At 41.6% G+C, this 17258-nt stretch overlaps 1 protein-coding gene across 1 annotated transcript; it reads left to right on the top strand.

Moving 5' to 3' along the window:
* Positions 1–752: 752 nt before the first annotated feature.
* ZBTB24 (zinc finger and BTB domain containing 24) lies at positions 753–16400 on the top strand. The gene is made up of 7 exons (XM_018573995.1): positions 753–791; positions 5894–6803; positions 8343–8510; positions 10412–10495; positions 11823–11906; positions 13764–13845; positions 15531–16400. Exons 2-7 carry the CDS (start codon positions 5909–5911, stop codon positions 16342–16344), a joined length of 2127 nt encoding a protein of 708 aa, XP_018429497.1. The 5' UTR covers positions 753–791; positions 5894–5908; the 3' UTR covers positions 16345–16400.
* The last annotated feature ends 858 nt before the right edge of the window (positions 16401–17258 follow it).

Below are 17258 nucleotides of genomic sequence, written 5' to 3'. Positions count from 1 at the left end.
TACCTTTTTGTTAAAGTGACACTAAATCTTTAAAATACATTCACGTACCTTTTTAAAATGTATCTTTTTTGTGTATCGCCCAGCTGTAGATCCTCAAAACATCTCTGGATTCATGCTGACACTGTCCTTCCTTCTGGAGGGTGACTACTTTACAACACACAGGGACCATGGGTAACAAAAGTAGCCACCCTCCAGAAGGAAGGACAGTGTCAGCACCAATTCAGAGATGATTTGAGGATCTACAGCTGAGTGATACCCAAATAAAAGACATTTGTATTATTGAATGTGTTTTTAAGATTGAACTCCTGAGTTTGGTATCACTGAAAATTAAAGAATTAATATCTTGCCACAGGCAACTGCTCCAGATCCTGTTAGGGTTGCCACCTTTTCTTCAAGTGAAACCAGAACACTCTAGCTATTCCAGAAGGATAAATAAAGAGAACGTTCCTTGATGTACATAGCATTGTGACTACAGTATCAGTGTATGAGATGGATGCTATTTTTCATAATTTTTGCACAAAGAAGACGAACGGGGCGCTGCTGTTACTATGTTACCGCAGTCATAAAGCTAGCACCCTCTACAGAGAAGAATGGTCCTATTCATCACACATGTCACCCTCCTCATAACATGACACATCTAAGCCTGCAGAGTTTCCCATATCAACACACACAGCCAAGACTTCCTGCCGCTCGCAGGGATGTGGTCACGTGACGTCCCACTGTCATAGCTAGGCGCGATCACATGACCGTGATGTCATCAGCTGTCCTCTAGGAAGGTAACGTGTGTGCAGGTGAGTGCTGAGGAGTAGATGGATAAGGTCTTCTTACATAACACGATGCTGTAATCACATCGGGGCATTGGTGCTGGGGTTGTCATGTAACATTTCAACGTGACATTTCACTGACAGCCTGAGGGTTGTTCTGATTGATCTGTACACAGGCAGTGTAGGAGCTTGTGCTTCAGGTGAGAAGCTATAAAAACATTTGAAGTGGAAGTAAAGTTCTTTTTAAAGAAAAAATTGTGCTGACAGGTCGGGTTTTTATGACAGAAGAGGCTTTGTATGTCTCTTCTGTCATAACTGTTATACCCTGCCTGTCCTAGTTTGTCTACACTATATGCGCAGATCACTGCACAGTCTCAGCATGGTTCTGTGCTGAGATGAAGTAATGCCTGTGCACATGCGCAGAAGTTGCATCAATCTGGCCCGGCCAATCAAAAGGCAGAAGATGCCAAACCCTAAAAAAGGCTGAGAGCAGATGGGAGCAATGTTGGGAAGCGCTGACTTGGAGGGGATCACTTGCAAGGTAAGTCTGCTATAATGTACTAATAAGCTGTGCATTCTAGCACATTATTTCAAATGGCTCCTGGGGGCTCATAGGTTTCCCTGTCGCCTGTCCATTACTAGCAGGGGTTCTTCTTATTTCCATGAAAATGACATTCACATGCATCCCTCTTTCCCCCATGTGCATACAATAACGAGAATTTATCTAAACTGGAGCAGACAAAATCTGGAGCAGTTACCAAGACCACCAATCAGTTTTTAGCTTTCATTTTCAAAGCTTAACTGAACAAACTGAAGAGCGAAAGCTGATTGGTTACTGTGGGCAACAGCTCCAGATTCTGTCTGCTCCAGTTTTGATATATTCTACCCAAGGTCTAAAATAAAATGTAGGGTGTATACAGAAATCCCTTTCCGTGCCCTCACTGTTATAGTCCAAAATTCAGTGTACCCATCGCACTCCTGACCGAATAGTACCTTAGAGTCGGGTGGGTGCCAAAGTGACTGCAGATGCCTCTGCAATCCAAGATAAGTGTATGTATAAAGTCATTCGCACTCCAATAGAATTTCAAGTCAAAAACGGTTTATTGACTCGATTTGCTATCACATCATATAGCCAATATGCTATATGATGTGATGTGATATGATGTGATGTGATAGCAATCGAGTCAATAAACCGTTTTTGACTTGAAATTCTATTGGAGTGCGAGTGACTTTATACATACACTCTCTGTTACAGTTTCACCTTGTTAGTGTGGCCAGTCGTTCCCAATTATATGGCTAACCTCCACCTCCACTGCCATTCTCTGTGTATTGAGAACCTGACTGGCCACTGACAGAGTAAAACGGAACTAAAGTCCCATCACAAAAAAAAATATGGTTTTGGGTTTTTGCTAAAAAGCTTCTTTTTTTTTTTTTTTTTTTTTCTGTATACACTGCCTGGCATGTGTACATCCTACTAATTCTTGGGATGCTGGAAATAGAGCTTGATGCCAGAGACAGTGCTTGCATGGGCCAGAGCTACACCATTAGTGGTCGTCCAAGGGCAAGGGAAGGAGAGGAAAGTCACAGGACCCAGGAGAAACAGCGGTAAAGATTACTGCGGTGAATGAAGTGGCAACAGGTGCCTAGACCTGTAATTGCTGGAGGAGGGCACAGTAGGAGGTAAGTATGCCATAATGTGCAAGTAATCCCACCCACCCCATGTGGAATTTAGCTCCACTTTAGTTCAATGGCAGTGGTCATGATGTTCCCAACTCCAGTTTTAAATAAAAAAAAAGGTTGGATTTGCGTGAATCTGTGGTTGGGCTGTGGACATTCAAGTATTTACATTTTCCAAGCAAGCAGTAAATGTGCTTTAAAAGTTGTTCTCACGGGCCTCTGTAGCTACAAGTACTTCATCCTCAAATTTACAAGCAAAAATGCTAAAGTATTTCTTTACACATGGTAGCCACCACCATTTACAGCATCCACTTTTGCAATTGTGAGCTTTAGAAAAAAGTCTGTATTACCCGCTTCCCCACCCGGACAGGAGTGTAACAGAGTTTTCCACTACAGTAGCCCTTCAAAGAGGCAACGTTTTTAACTTCTAATTAGAACATTCAGAGATTCATATTAACAATTTTTAAATATTGTTTTAAAGAAATGGAAAAGCATGCGGAAAATATTGGCAGAAAAGATATTACATAAGCAACAGTAAAATTAAAGGGTTTAAAAATGAAAACTACGTATTATAAGTATTGTTTGGTCTTTGGTTCAGTGCAGAATTTGGATTGCTTTCAGAGTAAGTCCAGTATGATAACGCAGAGTTACTGGCCCTCAAAAACATAACTCTCAGTATCCTTGGTAGTTTCGATGGTAATCAAGGGCTCCAGCTGCCAAATGCAAAAGGGGCGTTGCAAAATGAATTCCACCCAAAGAGCCCAAGAGATGTGTTGGGGAGTTCTTTTTAATGCTCAACAGGCGCACCCTTATTGTCAGCTATCCTGAATATATCTATATTTCCATCTGATGAAGTGTCACAATCCGATCACCAACATATTAATTAGCAGAATTCAATTACAGTTTGTTACATACCAAATATGATATAGATCTGATTTATGTTTCTCTTAGGGGAGCTACTGGATCCTATTAGCCTTATGGACCACCTAATTAGGCGTATTTGGGCTGACTGGCATCTTCCCATACATTAGTTTAGCTACTTTTTATGAAGGTAACTCCATTATTGTAGGAGTTATGAAATCTGAATTCAATTTGAAAATGTAAAATGTTTGAAAGTTTGCTTGTGGGCAGAAAACAAACTCCGGAGGTATGTTGCTCACTTGACAGTTTATGACTTGTCCTTTTACAACAGGGCCTCATTATGAGGCTGTCCACACAGACATGAGATTTAAATCTGACTGTTTTTGTTACAGACTTGCGAGCGTGGGGGAAAAATGAGGGTGATACAGTATTTAGTACTACTCCCCCATTCTCTTTACTTAGTTTGAGATTTACCAGACCTAAGTATTGTCACATCTATAGCCTAGGCACAGGTTCAGTTTCAGAGAACCAATCACAGGTGTGCTTTTGCATGAATCTTACATTTTGTTTTAAAAAACCTGTAATTGTACAGGCTTAGCTAAGAAAGATTTATCTTTACCAAAATATATATGTGTACTTAGTTTGTCTAAGGATGACTCTTGACATTAAACTCATTACAGTATTGGTTTATGTAAAAAAATCTGAGGGTTTAATTCACTTCAAGGCCTCATTCACACAGCTAAGTGTCGGCCCGTACAGATCCGTGCGGCGTGCTTGGTCGTATCAGGCCGTTCCCGGGAAGGACAGGTGCTGCGTGTGATTGTACACAGCAACCTGTTTTCTCTATGGGACTACGCGACCGTATGCTCACCCGAGCTGCACATCCGTGCGGGTGTCCATACTCGTACCCAGACAGGATGGATCACCCGCACGGATGTGCAGTTGGGGTGAGTGTACGGCCACGTCCTCCCATAGAGAAGGATAGGCTGCTGTGTACGATCACACCCAGCACCTGTCCTTCCCGGGAACAGCCCGATACGGCTGTGCACGCCGCACGGATCTGTACGGGCCAGCTCTTAGCAGTGTGAATGAGACCTAAGAGGCCTCATGAACTTATGCCGATAACACCTGTAGTCTGAGGGACCACAACACTATTGAACACAGTATTTAGTATTATATTATTTACATTCCTCTTAACTACAGGGCTCTGGTATATGAAACTGCCATGCACTCTCAGGAACAGCAGACTCAATTTGAATTGAATTGTGAAACCAAATCTGAGAGAAGCACAGCTTTATTTATTACAGGTATTTATATAGCAATTTACACAGCGCTTTACATACTGAACATTCACATCAGTCCCTGCCCTCAGGGAGCTTACAATCTAAAGTCCCTATCTCACATGTATATGTATGAGGGCCATTTTAGACCGGAGCAAATTAACCTACCAGCATGTCCTTGGAGTGTGGGAGGAAGCCGGAGTACCCGGAGGAAACCCACGCAAGCACAGGGAGAACATGCAAACTCCTTGCAGATAGTGACCTGGCCAGGAATCGAACCAGGGACCCCCAGTGCTGCAAGGGAGAAGTGCCAACCACTATTGTGGTTAATAAAGGTAGGCATCTTGGGGTGTCTTAAAATGTAAAATAGCAAAACAAATGGCAAACGCACTCATCAACTTATCACTAGCTTTAGGGCAGGGTGCACGTGGAAGGTCTTTAAACAATACAACAGCAAAAAGTTTCCCAGCAGACTCACCAGCCAGCATGTCAAAAAACCTGTCTGACCGCTAAGGTTAAAAACAGAGGTTTTAGATACACGTCTTCTGCACTGCACTGCACTGCCTCGCCAAAGCACCTCTATATAGTGCGGTCCTAACTCTAAACTATGAGAGTCTCCATCTTGGAGCACATGTAGCAAAATATAAATTTGGGTGCAGGTTTGTAGGCACTATATAGAGGTGCTTTGGCGAGGCAGTGCAGTGCAGTGCAGAAGACGTGTATCTAAAACCTCTGTTTTTAACCTTAGCGGTCAGACAGGTTTTTTTGCATGCTGGCTGGTGAGTGTGTTGGGAAATTATTTGCTGTTAAAATTTAAAATAACTTCACTTCTAAGTACCTATAAACATACTACAGTCTACAATTGCATATCAGATGGATTGGAAAACCTTGTCCAATTGCTATTGTTTCCTTTAGACATGTCAACTTTGGAAATTGTTCATCACAAACCTTCCCTGCCTCTCTCCATAGGCAGAAGCAGACATTTGTGTTCAGGGATCAGCCGCCAGTTGGTGGCCTGAAAGTAGCTGGATTATGGTTGTCCACCAAACCACCTATGTTGACCGTCACTATTAAATGGAGTTGTTGTTCTTTCTGTCAGTTAGAGTGATTCTCAAATTCAGTGTGGGGGTGTAAGAAGTGAAAGTGGATTGTTACAGTGAACAGGTTTCATTCACATGCCTTACTATATGTTATTGAGGAAACACATCACATTGGTGGGCCTATAGGAATGCACATGAGCAGCAAAAATGTTGTGCAAATAATCTCATGAAATCAATTGAAATGTAATTTGCTTGTATTTTACATTTAAAGGGTCCACTGAAAACCATGGAAGAGGTGGCCGTCTCTCAGCCAGAGGCAGCACCAGATGTGCAGATTCACATTCTGTCCAGAGCTCACATGGACAGCGTGCTCTCCTGTTTAGAAGAGCAGAGGAAAAAGAACTTCTTATGCGACATAACAGTAATAGTGGAAGGTGTGCAGTTCCGAGCACATAAGGCTTTACTGGCAGCTAGTAGCGAATATTTCTCTATCATGTTTGCTGATGAAGGAGATGTGGGACAGTCCATGTATGTCATGGAAGGAGTGGTTGCTGAGATCTTTGAAATGCTGCTTCAATTTATCTACACTGGAAATGTGAATGCAAGTGAAAAGTGCCTACAGCAAGTAGTGGCCTCTGCTCACGTGTTAAAAGTGGACAGTCTGGTGAAAGCCTACACAGATTATGAGGAAGGCAAAAACCAAGACAAACTACATCTTGAGGCGTCTGACACCGCCGTAGCAGATGGCGATATGCCAAAGCGGAAACGAGGAAGACCAAAGAAACCGCCTGTAGAAGAGAAAACAGATGTGCACGTTAACCTTGTGGTACAACCTAAGGCAGAAGAAGATAGCACAGAAAACAGCTATGGGAAGAGTGTTCTTGTTGAACCTGTGTTAAACGAAGAGGAAGTTATTACGGATTATGCAGCTGAGGTAACGTGTGACCTAAACCCCAGGCCAGTGGAAGGGCAAGGGTTTTTTAAGAGGCACAGCAAGCGTAGACCCCAGAGGCCTGCTAAGCTGCAAGACTACAGACTTTCAGAGGAAAATGATGAACACGAAGCAGGAAAGCAGAATATAAGCAAAAGGAATCAGTCTAGTCCTGAATACCAATGTAAGGACTGTGGCAAAGTGTTTAAGTACAGGCATTTCTTGGCAATTCATCGGAGAACTCACACAGGTAGAAAATAAAACTGCAATTGTTTTTGGTCAATTTAATGAATTTGTAAAGTAAGTGTATCAATTTTTTTTCTACTTGTGTAAAAGATTTTCTTATTCTGAATGTAATACAAGGAGCTGAAATTATAATGTGTTTGCAGAGCATGCTGGGCTTTCTAGTAAGAAAGCCCAGCACTAGCTTCTCACTGTCTCTCTCAAATGAATGCTCCGTATGCAGTTATTTCAAGTAGAGACGTGGGCAAGGTGCATCCCTCTTCTGACTTATTTAACTGTTTGTGATTTGTCCTGAACAGAACAATAGGATATCAAATTATTTCCTATTCACAGCTTTGGAGTAGAATGGTTTAGCAGAACTGTAAAACGTAAGGGAAGAATTAATGCTGTCTGTGCTTTCTGCCCCTGTGACAACTGCTCCTATTTTTCTCTGTACAGGCATCACAGGGACAGAGAGTGAGGGAAGATCCCCCTAAGGTATCGCCAGCAAAAATAAAGACACTCTATCCAAAACAAAAATAATATTCCCTGGAGGCAGTGATTTGTCCTGCTCTGATTGTGACTAAAATAAAATGGCTATGGCATCCCCAGAAGTTCAAATGTATATGTTTTCCATGTTATTTTACAGTGGTTCTTTACCTCCAGCAGCTGTGCTCCACTTCTGCTGGGTTAAAGAAAGTTCGCTCACGTGCTCAGGAAGGTACCAAGTGCACAGGGGGGAGGGGGGGCCCTTAACAACTACACTGCACATTAAACGAAAATTACAAAAATCTTGCTTGGAGCCCAGGCCTCCCCGGGCCGCCTGGGTCCCTCACACAAGTACTGGCTGTACCCCCCTGATGGCGGTCTTGGCCGGGATTCAGATCACGACCCCCCCCCTGTTCACTTGCGGGACCCCATATGGGATCGCGACCCACACTTTTAAGAAGCACTGGTATACATCAGTTTGTTGCTGTAGTGGGGCCTTTTATATTTTTCTGAGGGTCAGAGACCTCACTAAAGCAAGCTACTCTGTACCCACTAGGACTGCTTGTGTTGGGCCCTAGGTAGACATCCAGGGGGATCAGAACCACAAAGAGTATCCCAAAATCAGTTTTAAACTACCACTAGACAAAGCTGAGACGCATAGAAAATACGTATTTATTTCCTATGCTCCTCTGCTCAATCTAGTGGCCATAATGTAGTATTACATCATAAAACATTTAAACTGAAAAATAAATATTATTATGATACAGGATTTATATAGCGCCAATAGTTTGCGCAGCGCTTTACAATATAAGGAAGACATTACAGTTGCAATACAATTCATGACAAGATGGTAAGGAGGGCCCTGCCCGTGGGGGCTTACAATCTAAAAGGGAGGATATATTAAGAACGTTCGTTTTTGCCATTATTCGCCCAAATTAACACGTTCACAGATTTTCTCAAAAACAAATTGTTTATAAATAGACCCCTTAGTCTTGGTAACTCTACTTGTCCAGAGCTTGTACCATAAGATTGTATAATGTATGGTCTGCTTAATTCTTGATGATGTTTCTTATTTCAGGTGAGCGCCCCTTTAGGTGTGCAGAGTGCGGAAAAGGATTTTCCCAGAAACACTCTCTACAGGCCCATGAACGTGCCCACACTGGGGAGAGACCGTATAACTGTACTGTGTGCAATAAATCCCTGGCAACGAGGAATTCATTGATGGAGCACATGAATTTACATGAAGGTAAATCTACTATCGTAATGTATTTTGGGATCTGACCTAGATGCAAAGAAAGACATTTTAGGAGCTGCGTATGACGATTTGTGGAATTTGTTTACACATTTCACATCTGTCACTCATGTTCTTCTACTTTTGCCACCGTCTGTAGTTCATTGTAACAGTGTCATAGATGAGAGAGGTGATGGGCTTGGGGAAGAGATGACCGTTTGTAGAGAGATGCAATTCACATACTGGGCTTGCCAGTAGTGTATGAGCTCAAGTTAAATGTTCTAATTAAATGAATTCTATGAGAAAATTCATACAGAAAATGCACAATTGTTGAGCATACCTTTTAAAGTGAATCTGTGCTCAGTTTTAAAGTGGAACGCTAGGCAAAAAAGTACTGTTTTAATTGCAACTGGCCCAGATTAGTTATGTGTAATGATTTTTAAACTACACCAGGGCACTGGCACTGTGATGCTAAAAATGCTAAAGTTTTGTTCTAGCTGATACTGGTGTCACCTTTTGAGGTTCAGGCACTCAGACTGGTAGTTCCAGCTAGTGTACAGTGAAGAAGAGTTGCTCACTCTTCCCCTTCCTCTCCTCCTTTTTATCTATTCACAAAAATTGTTGTCTTCTTTTCACTAAGTACAAGGCATTCTGTGAATGAACGAGCGGAGATCTGGTTTAACAAATTCTTGTTCAGTTTTTATTGAGCGTGCGTCACATGCGTCAAGTAAACCAATCACTATGTTGCCCTGTGGAAGGGGCCCTGCGTGGCCCCAAATCGTTGGTTTGATTGATACATGGGATGCACGTTCAATTAAAAAATTAACAAGAATTTTGCATCCTGTTAGTGCTGGTGATTCCTTCGATCCGTATTGTGAGAACACACAGTGCCATCTGTGTCATCACTTCGAGCACTGCTATTCAGAAAGAGAAAGATTTATATAGCTGTATGACAGGCAGGTGACAAACCACAACACTTGCCATCCATTTATAGAATGCCTTGTATTCAGTAAAAAGAAGATAAGGCTTTTTGTGAATGGATGAAAGGAGAGGAAGGAGGAGAATCGGCAACTCTTCTTCACTGTAAATTAGCCAGAACTGTAACTCTGAGTGCCTGAAACTCACAGCTTTAAAGAAAGCTTTTTCATTATGATAACTTTGAATGTGACTGCCTAATGACCATCCTTATAGGACTAAGTCTATCTATTGATACCATAAGCTCAGGTATAGCCTTGGAAGAACATATACAATGAGCCATAGTGGACAGTGTTTTTCCCATGTGGGTGTGCTCTGCTGTCAGTGATGTTAATTACATGGTCAGACCAATAGATTAGGGGGTTCCCCCTTTTTGCTGCAAACATGGAAATGTCCCTGTCTAGGAGTCATGTATGCTGATGGGAAGCCAATCCCAGCCCACTTCCTCTCATTTTCTGCTTCTTCACCATTTGAACCCACTGTGGTGACTCAGAATGCTCAGCACTTTAGCAGAGAAGAAAGTCACAGACACGCATTGCAACCAATCAGATCTCAAAGCAAGCTCTCAGCTAGCTTTCTTTATTCAGTCAAACATGTCAACCAGTGCCAGATGTTTGTTTACTGGAATGGTTTTCTGTTGTTGGTATGGTGGTGATATGGGGACGCCTCTCATGGATACTAGTCCCCATGACTCCAGTGTGAGCAGGATTTTTCACTGAAATAGTTTAATTTCACAAGGGTCTAGTTGTAGAAAAGCATGGTCAACTGAACCACAACAACAGTAATGGAATACTATGGAAGAAGAGAACACAACCCTTTTTTTTACAATTATTATTCATTTGGTAAAAACATCCTGAATATCTGCTTAGATTCATTGCAAATATATCTGTTATACTGTTTGGTGTGAATGCATTTATTTATCAATATTTATATTTCACTAGGGAAAAAATCCTTTACGTGTGACCAGTGTGGGAAAATTTTCAGTCAGAGAAAACAGCTGAAGAGTCATTATCGAGTACACTCTGGTATGTATAGGTTAGGGGCTGTGTTCTATTAGAGTGGTAATGTGGACATAACAAAGAGCACCTACCTGTTGAATTCCTGTGGAGCCACAGAAGCAAAGCATACTGATTTACATGTGCTTGCCAGTATAAACCCAAAATTATGCTTTCTGGTATTATAGATCAGGCTAGCAAAAAATGCTTTTTAAGGGTCCGCCAACACTTGAGGTCCCTGAGAACATATGTTCTGCTTGCCTGTGGACAAGTGGAGTCAAACTGGTGTAGCTAGGCTGGTCTATAAGAGCTCACAGGAGCAAAGCCTGTCTGCGTATTCATGCTGAGTGAATGGATGATTACCTTGCTCACTAAGAGCCCATAAAGACAAAGCATACAAGTATTTATTAGCCAGCTTATCACCTTAGATTTTGCCTAATGCCATTGTTGACGTGAACTTGCCAAGTACTGTGTCTAGTTTAAAGGAGAATTATGGGGAGAGTGATCTACACTCTTCCCCATAATTAAAGCCGATGTGTGACACTGAAGCTGTCACACATTTGCTCTAGTGATAGAGAACTGAGCAATCACAGTTCCCGATCTTCTCCCTGCAGAGAGTGGTAACTTGCAGTCACCGCTCCCTGCAGGAATTCCCCTCTCCGTTCCTCCAGTGCTAACTGGAGGAACAGACAGGGGAGGAAGTGAGCTCTTTGGAGGCAGAGCCAGCTGTAAATCAGGTTGTGGGGTGAATCCTGACAATATTGTCGGGATCTTTTGCGGCCGCAGCAACGGCTCTGCGCTGTCAGGATATAGCGGGCAATAGCTTGCTATATGCTGAGTTTTGGGTCACAGGAGGACATAGTAAATTTCCTCCTGTGACCCTAAAGAGAACTATGGCCAAACAAGGTTGGGCGATAGTTCTCTCTTAATGTTGATGGATAACTGATGACAGTTAGACTTTAGTTCCTCCATGGTAATAAGCAGACTTTGATTATTGGGCATGCTGGATACCCCAAACCCTGTGTAAGCCTAAGGGACCACGATACATATTATTTACAGACCTGATTATTTGACTATCTTTGTTGCACAGTAATACACGCTAGGTGCATTGTGCAATAGCCACCATTAATCACACTGTATCGTGTGATTAACGCAATGCTATGGTGTGAATAGGCCCTCTTATTTTTGCAAATGGGAACAAATATAAAGCAGTGTTATTGCAGTTTGGCTACAAAAGGGGAAAGATAGTTTAAGGCAATTCATGTTTACCTTCTGTAGTGACAGACATAAAGATTCAAATAAATGAAAGTGTACTTTGAGTTTGTGTTCTTTCTTTCTCTAATGCAATCTATTGAAGGCCGCGGGTTACCAGAGTGCAATGTCTGCCAAAGAAAATTCATGGATGCTGCACAGTTAAAAAAGCATCTAAGATCTCATACAGGTACTGTTCTATTCCTATATAAATACTGTATGTATACCACATGATGAGTCACTGTGGAGTAATGGGATAACTTGACAATGTACAAATGTACCTAACAGATAATGAATGAACGCTTAGCATTTATTAAATATCAAGAAACCCATCGGTCAGTGTATAGTGAACGATGAGGTCCTAACCTCCCCTCCAGCAGATGAACTGTAATTTAATCAAATGTAACTGCACTACAGCATCTGGGCTGGCCATTGACATGCATTCTGATAACCATTCAGCCTCGTGTCATCAATCTTGGTGGCTATGGAAGGCTATTATATCTTTCCAATATCTCTTTAAAGTGGAGCTAGCTTTAAATTAATGATAAATATAAGTCAATAGGCAATATGTCAGCATTACAAAATCACATTATTATTTCCAGCAAGAAGTGCCTGTCATGAAATAAGCTGCTCCCAAGGCATACATTGCAAGTGCATCAAAACAAAGGTATGCAAATTCTTACAGTTCATTTTCTTTAGAAAGCAGCCATAGCACCTATAAGTCAGACCTATAGCTCTGCAGTCAACAAAGCTCATGCTCTGTGCTCATTAGAGATCTCTGGCCCAGCAGGGGAAGTGTTGGACCTCTGCAGAAAGACCACTGCTACTAAACAGAGAACAAGAGCCCAACGCTGCAGCATGCTGGTAGAGAACTCCCCTTCTGCTCATGCTGTAACTGCTTTCAAAAGAAAACAAACTGTGAGACTGTGCACACCCTTTTATTTTGAATGTATTTAGCTGATTTTACAAAAGCAGCGTTTTAAAGTAGTTATAACCGCTTTGAAAAAAACCAAACACCTGTCTGTGAGTGCTTATAAGAGAAGTAAAGCCAAACTTTGCTTTTGGCTTTACTTCTCTTTTGGGTCATAAAAATACATATAAACCTTGTGTACTCCTGTGACCCAAAGTCAGCATATAGCGGGCTACTGCCTGCTATCTGCTGACAGTTCAGAGCCACGCTGCAACCAGGAAGAATCTGAACAATATTGTCAGGATCCACCCAGCTGCCTCTCTAAAGCCAGAGCCAGCTGTACCCGCCTTCTCTCCTGTCAGTCCCTCCAGAGAGTGCTGGAGAACCAGAGAGGGCTGGGGAGAATCCCTACAGGGAGCAATGACTGACAGTGACTGCTCCCTGCAGGGAGAAGCCATGAGCTGAGAGATCAGAGGTTACATGATTGCTCAGCTTTCAGTATATAGGACCAGCATGTGACAGCTGCCGTGCCCCACACCAGCTCTAAGTATTGAGAAGATTATATTTTACTCTTCTAGTATTTCTCCTTTAAAAATATTAGCTGGAATTAGGCTTTAATATGTTTGTTTCTTACCAAAGTCCATTCAAAACTACATTTCCATCTACCAAGTCTATAGGGTGGCAATGCTGCTGTGCAATTGCACTGCAAAACAAGAAGTGTTGTCACCCTGTAAAAGGAAGTGGCAGAAAAACAGATCTATCAGCAGGATCGACAGGTCAAACTATGTTATAAGGAGAATCAAGAAAAACAAACAATTCTGTGTTCATGCTAGTGACAGACTATATCATATACAGTATGTCATGATTTTGATTTACAAAGCTCCACTTAAAGTTAATTCTAAATAAACAACTCCACATTTTACTTTTCCTTCTAAACTGGTACTATTGTAAGCTGTTTTTCCATTGTGAAGCTCTACTTTTGCCTTATTCTGTCTTAGCACTCTGCTATATGTGCATAGTTCTTCAGAAACATGTCAGAGGTGCATTTTGCAATGCCTGTGTTCAGAAAGTAGAAATAACTGGTTGGTTTATGTATTTGTATTGAATAATGTGGATGTTTTTGTTTTTTCTCTCCAGGTGAGAGGCCATATACATGTGAGATCTGTGGAAAGTCTTTCACTGCTAAAACCTCTTTGCAGACACATATTAGAATACACAGGTATGGCGGCTTGTCACATAATCTTACTTACAAATTGCAGCCAAAACTCCGAAATGTATTTACAGCTTGCATTTTTAAAAATAAGAAACCATGTGCTCTTTGTTTTGAGCGGAAGGTAACAAGGGCAACCTATTTTTTTTTTTTTGCACTGCTTAGTGTAGATACTGTACCATGACTTGCCTTACCATTCTAAACAGTTCAATGAACATATACTGTAGTAGAGAGAGAATGCAATAGTACTAAATAAGCAAATCAAACAATACACATTATTTTTAGTCAAGAAAGAAAGGTCCTGACAGAGAATTTATCAGAATCGGGCTAGATTCGGCCTTCCTTTTTTGTGTTAAAAAAAGTATTTGTAAACATGCTAATAGCATATATAAACCCCAATATAGTAGCTTCTTTTTCTACCTTATTTTCCGTTATTCTTACCTGGTGATTCTGTCAGTAACACAATTCCAGACCCAGGGCAACATTCACTTGTCCTGTCTGTATCAGGGCAAATTTACACAAAAAAAAATATATATGTATATATTTATATACACACTCTCTTACCCCCACACTCCACCCTCATTAGTAATCATTAGTAAGCACATTTATCAACATTTACAGAGTTAGTTGAACAAATAGCACATCACTGTATTGAAATAAAAATACCATCTTCAGAATAGAAAGGGCAGAGACAGTCTCCATATTTATCTTAGTCTAGGTTTCTTTTAAAGGACCAGCTGTGGAGCATTTAGTCCAGACCTGGGCATTTTACAACCCACGGACCATATACAGCACTTTGTGTGTCCCTGTCTGGCCCACGGTCCACACACGGACTGCTCACCGACCTGCGCTTGTTGTGGCTGGCTGACAGTGGATGCACCAGCCTCCAAGTCCTATGCATCCACTGGGGCAAGCCATAGCCTAGTGCAGGTTGGTGATCAGTCTGTGTCCGGACTGCAGTCCTCTTAAGATTTTGGTTGCTAGGACCGCTGGCATCCTATAACAAGACATCAGGGGTACATCGCATGGCAACTAACCATGCATTACAGGTGCGCTGCATGCACTACTTTTTTTGGCCACAACGCTTAATTACGGTACCTTGCATTGCTGTGTGGTGGATCGCATTGGGGCCTGGAGGTGCGCTTGGGGTGCCATTCAAAGGATTGTCAACTCAATGCACCTGCTGCACTGTAATGCACAGTAGGTGCGTTGCGTGGTACCATGCGTTAATAGTGTTGCTTTTCTGGAGGTTAAAAGTATGTTAAAAATAAAATGCAAGAGTGATACAGTATAATGATTGCCGTTTTTACTATTTTTTTTTTTATTGCTAATACTCCACATTTTCATAGCCTTATCGTAACATGTATTCTTACCAGTAGCAGCTAATCGAAATATATATTTATAATAATAACTATTGAATAAAATTAACATTAAAATATATATTAATACTGAGCAGAATTAAGTTCAGCCTCATGGTTTGGCCCTTTCACAACAGTCCCAGTTTCTCATATATATCCCTTGAGAAAATGAATGACCCACCCGTGATCTAGACTAGATGTTGTTAGCAGACGGTGACCTAGATGTAACATCTCTGTATTATGTGTAAAGCCTCTTTGTGGTGGAATATTGATTTGACTGTTCAACTTGATCATCCCTAATTTCAGTAGCTTTCATATACACATTTATCTTTTCAGGGGTGAAAAGCCTCACAGTTGCAACATTTGTGGGAAAGCGTTTACCGATGCCAGTGCCAGGAGAAGACACAGCATTTTGCACACAGGAAAGAAGCCATTCTCCTGTCCACAGTGTGATTTGCAGTTTTCCCGCATGGACAACCTGAAGACGCACATTAAAACTCACAATAAAGTAAAGCAGACACAGGACAATCCGACAAGCACTGATGAAACAAGGACCATACTTCAGCTGCAGCAGTACCAGCTAGCAGCTTCTAATGGGCAAGAAATCCAATTATTGGTCACAGATAGCGTCCACAACTTGAACTTTATGTCAAGTCATGGCCCAGGTATTAGTATTGTGACAACTGATGAACCTCATAGCATGACAGACCAAACCACAAACCTTGCCCTGATCACACATCAGCCCACGCCCTTGCATGGCTTGTCAGTCTCCCAGCAGCAGCAACAAGTGCAATCTATCCAGAACATCGAGTTAATGGAGAGCAGGCTACAAACTGTGCTGCAGGAACCAATGCATGTCATCACCCTCTCAAAGGAGACACTGGACCAACTGCAGGGACGAACACATGAAATTCACTTGACACAAACAGACCGGCAGGCAATGCTAACTCAGGTGCAAGCACATCCATCTCAGAGTATTTTGAGCCAAAGTGTCAGAGTCTCTGACCACATTCAGCAAACTATAAGTGTAAACCCTGTAGAGCAGCCAGTGCCAGGGCCTCTGATCCCAGCACAAACATTTCAGATACAAGCCGATGCTGTCTCTTTTATAAACACAACTATGGACACCACAAACTCAACATCTGTATGATAAAAATTCTATATATATATTGTTTTTTGGTTTTTAAGTTTAAATGTTTTGCTTTTATGTTTGTGAAGGATAAAACAAGCCTGTGAGTTGATGTATTTTATTTGAATTTAGATAAACTGCACAGAGGTAATCATGTGGCGGTATAAAAACCAGAATGGTGCTTAACTTCTGTGTTGAGGTGTTACAGGATTATAATATGGGTACCCGCTATTCAAAGTGCCTTTACTTTGCCAAGTAGACAACTGACACCACTCTAATGTGCACAGCTTCATATAAAAGTGAATTGACAACATTCATGTTAAATTACGTTGGGAATACTTGAGCAGAAGCTGAGGCCTGTTCAGCCTGGGCTAATATCTAAGAGGCCCCACACAGACACTCAGATTGATTTTAGGACTTCCAACACACTTTAGTTCTGTTGTTAACCTGAAAAAGATTTTAGGTTAGGGAACTTGTATTGAAAGGAATGTGGAGGATGCCATTCCTAACTTTTGAAGATGCTAGTTGTCTCTGGCCTCCATACTGTCAGAGTTATTGAACTGGAAAAAACATGCAGCTAGTTAAGTCAGAGCAAAGTCCATATTTGCTCTGGTGCCAGGAAACTGGCATTTACAAAAGGGGACTTTAGTCATGACAACCTACATACACCTTAGTACAGGTTTTCTTAAGCAATTCATATTCTGGAGCTTGTTTATTGGTGGAACTTTGATCCTTGGTTCCACAACTTTGCACATATTCAGTAACGGACAAAGTAATTTATTCACTGAATGCGACTTCAGTAAAAATAAACTTTGAATAGCTGCTATGGGTGACTGTGCACCATACATCTTCCTGGCTGTTTGTACTGCTTCATTGTATAAATGTGCTTTAAGACTGCACTCTCTCTCCCCCCTCCTCTGATCTCTCTCTCTCTC

The sequence above is a fragment of the Nanorana parkeri genome, unplaced genomic scaffold (genome assembly GCF_000935625.1).
Source record: "Nanorana parkeri isolate BGI_ZX_2015 unplaced genomic scaffold, ASM93562v1 scaffold2664, whole genome shotgun sequence".
NCBI classification, from domain to species: Eukaryota; Metazoa; Chordata; class Amphibia; order Anura; family Dicroglossidae; genus Nanorana; species Nanorana parkeri.
The sequence above is the reverse complement of the archived record's forward strand: the minus strand, read 5'-3'. Positions and strand labels throughout refer to the sequence as shown.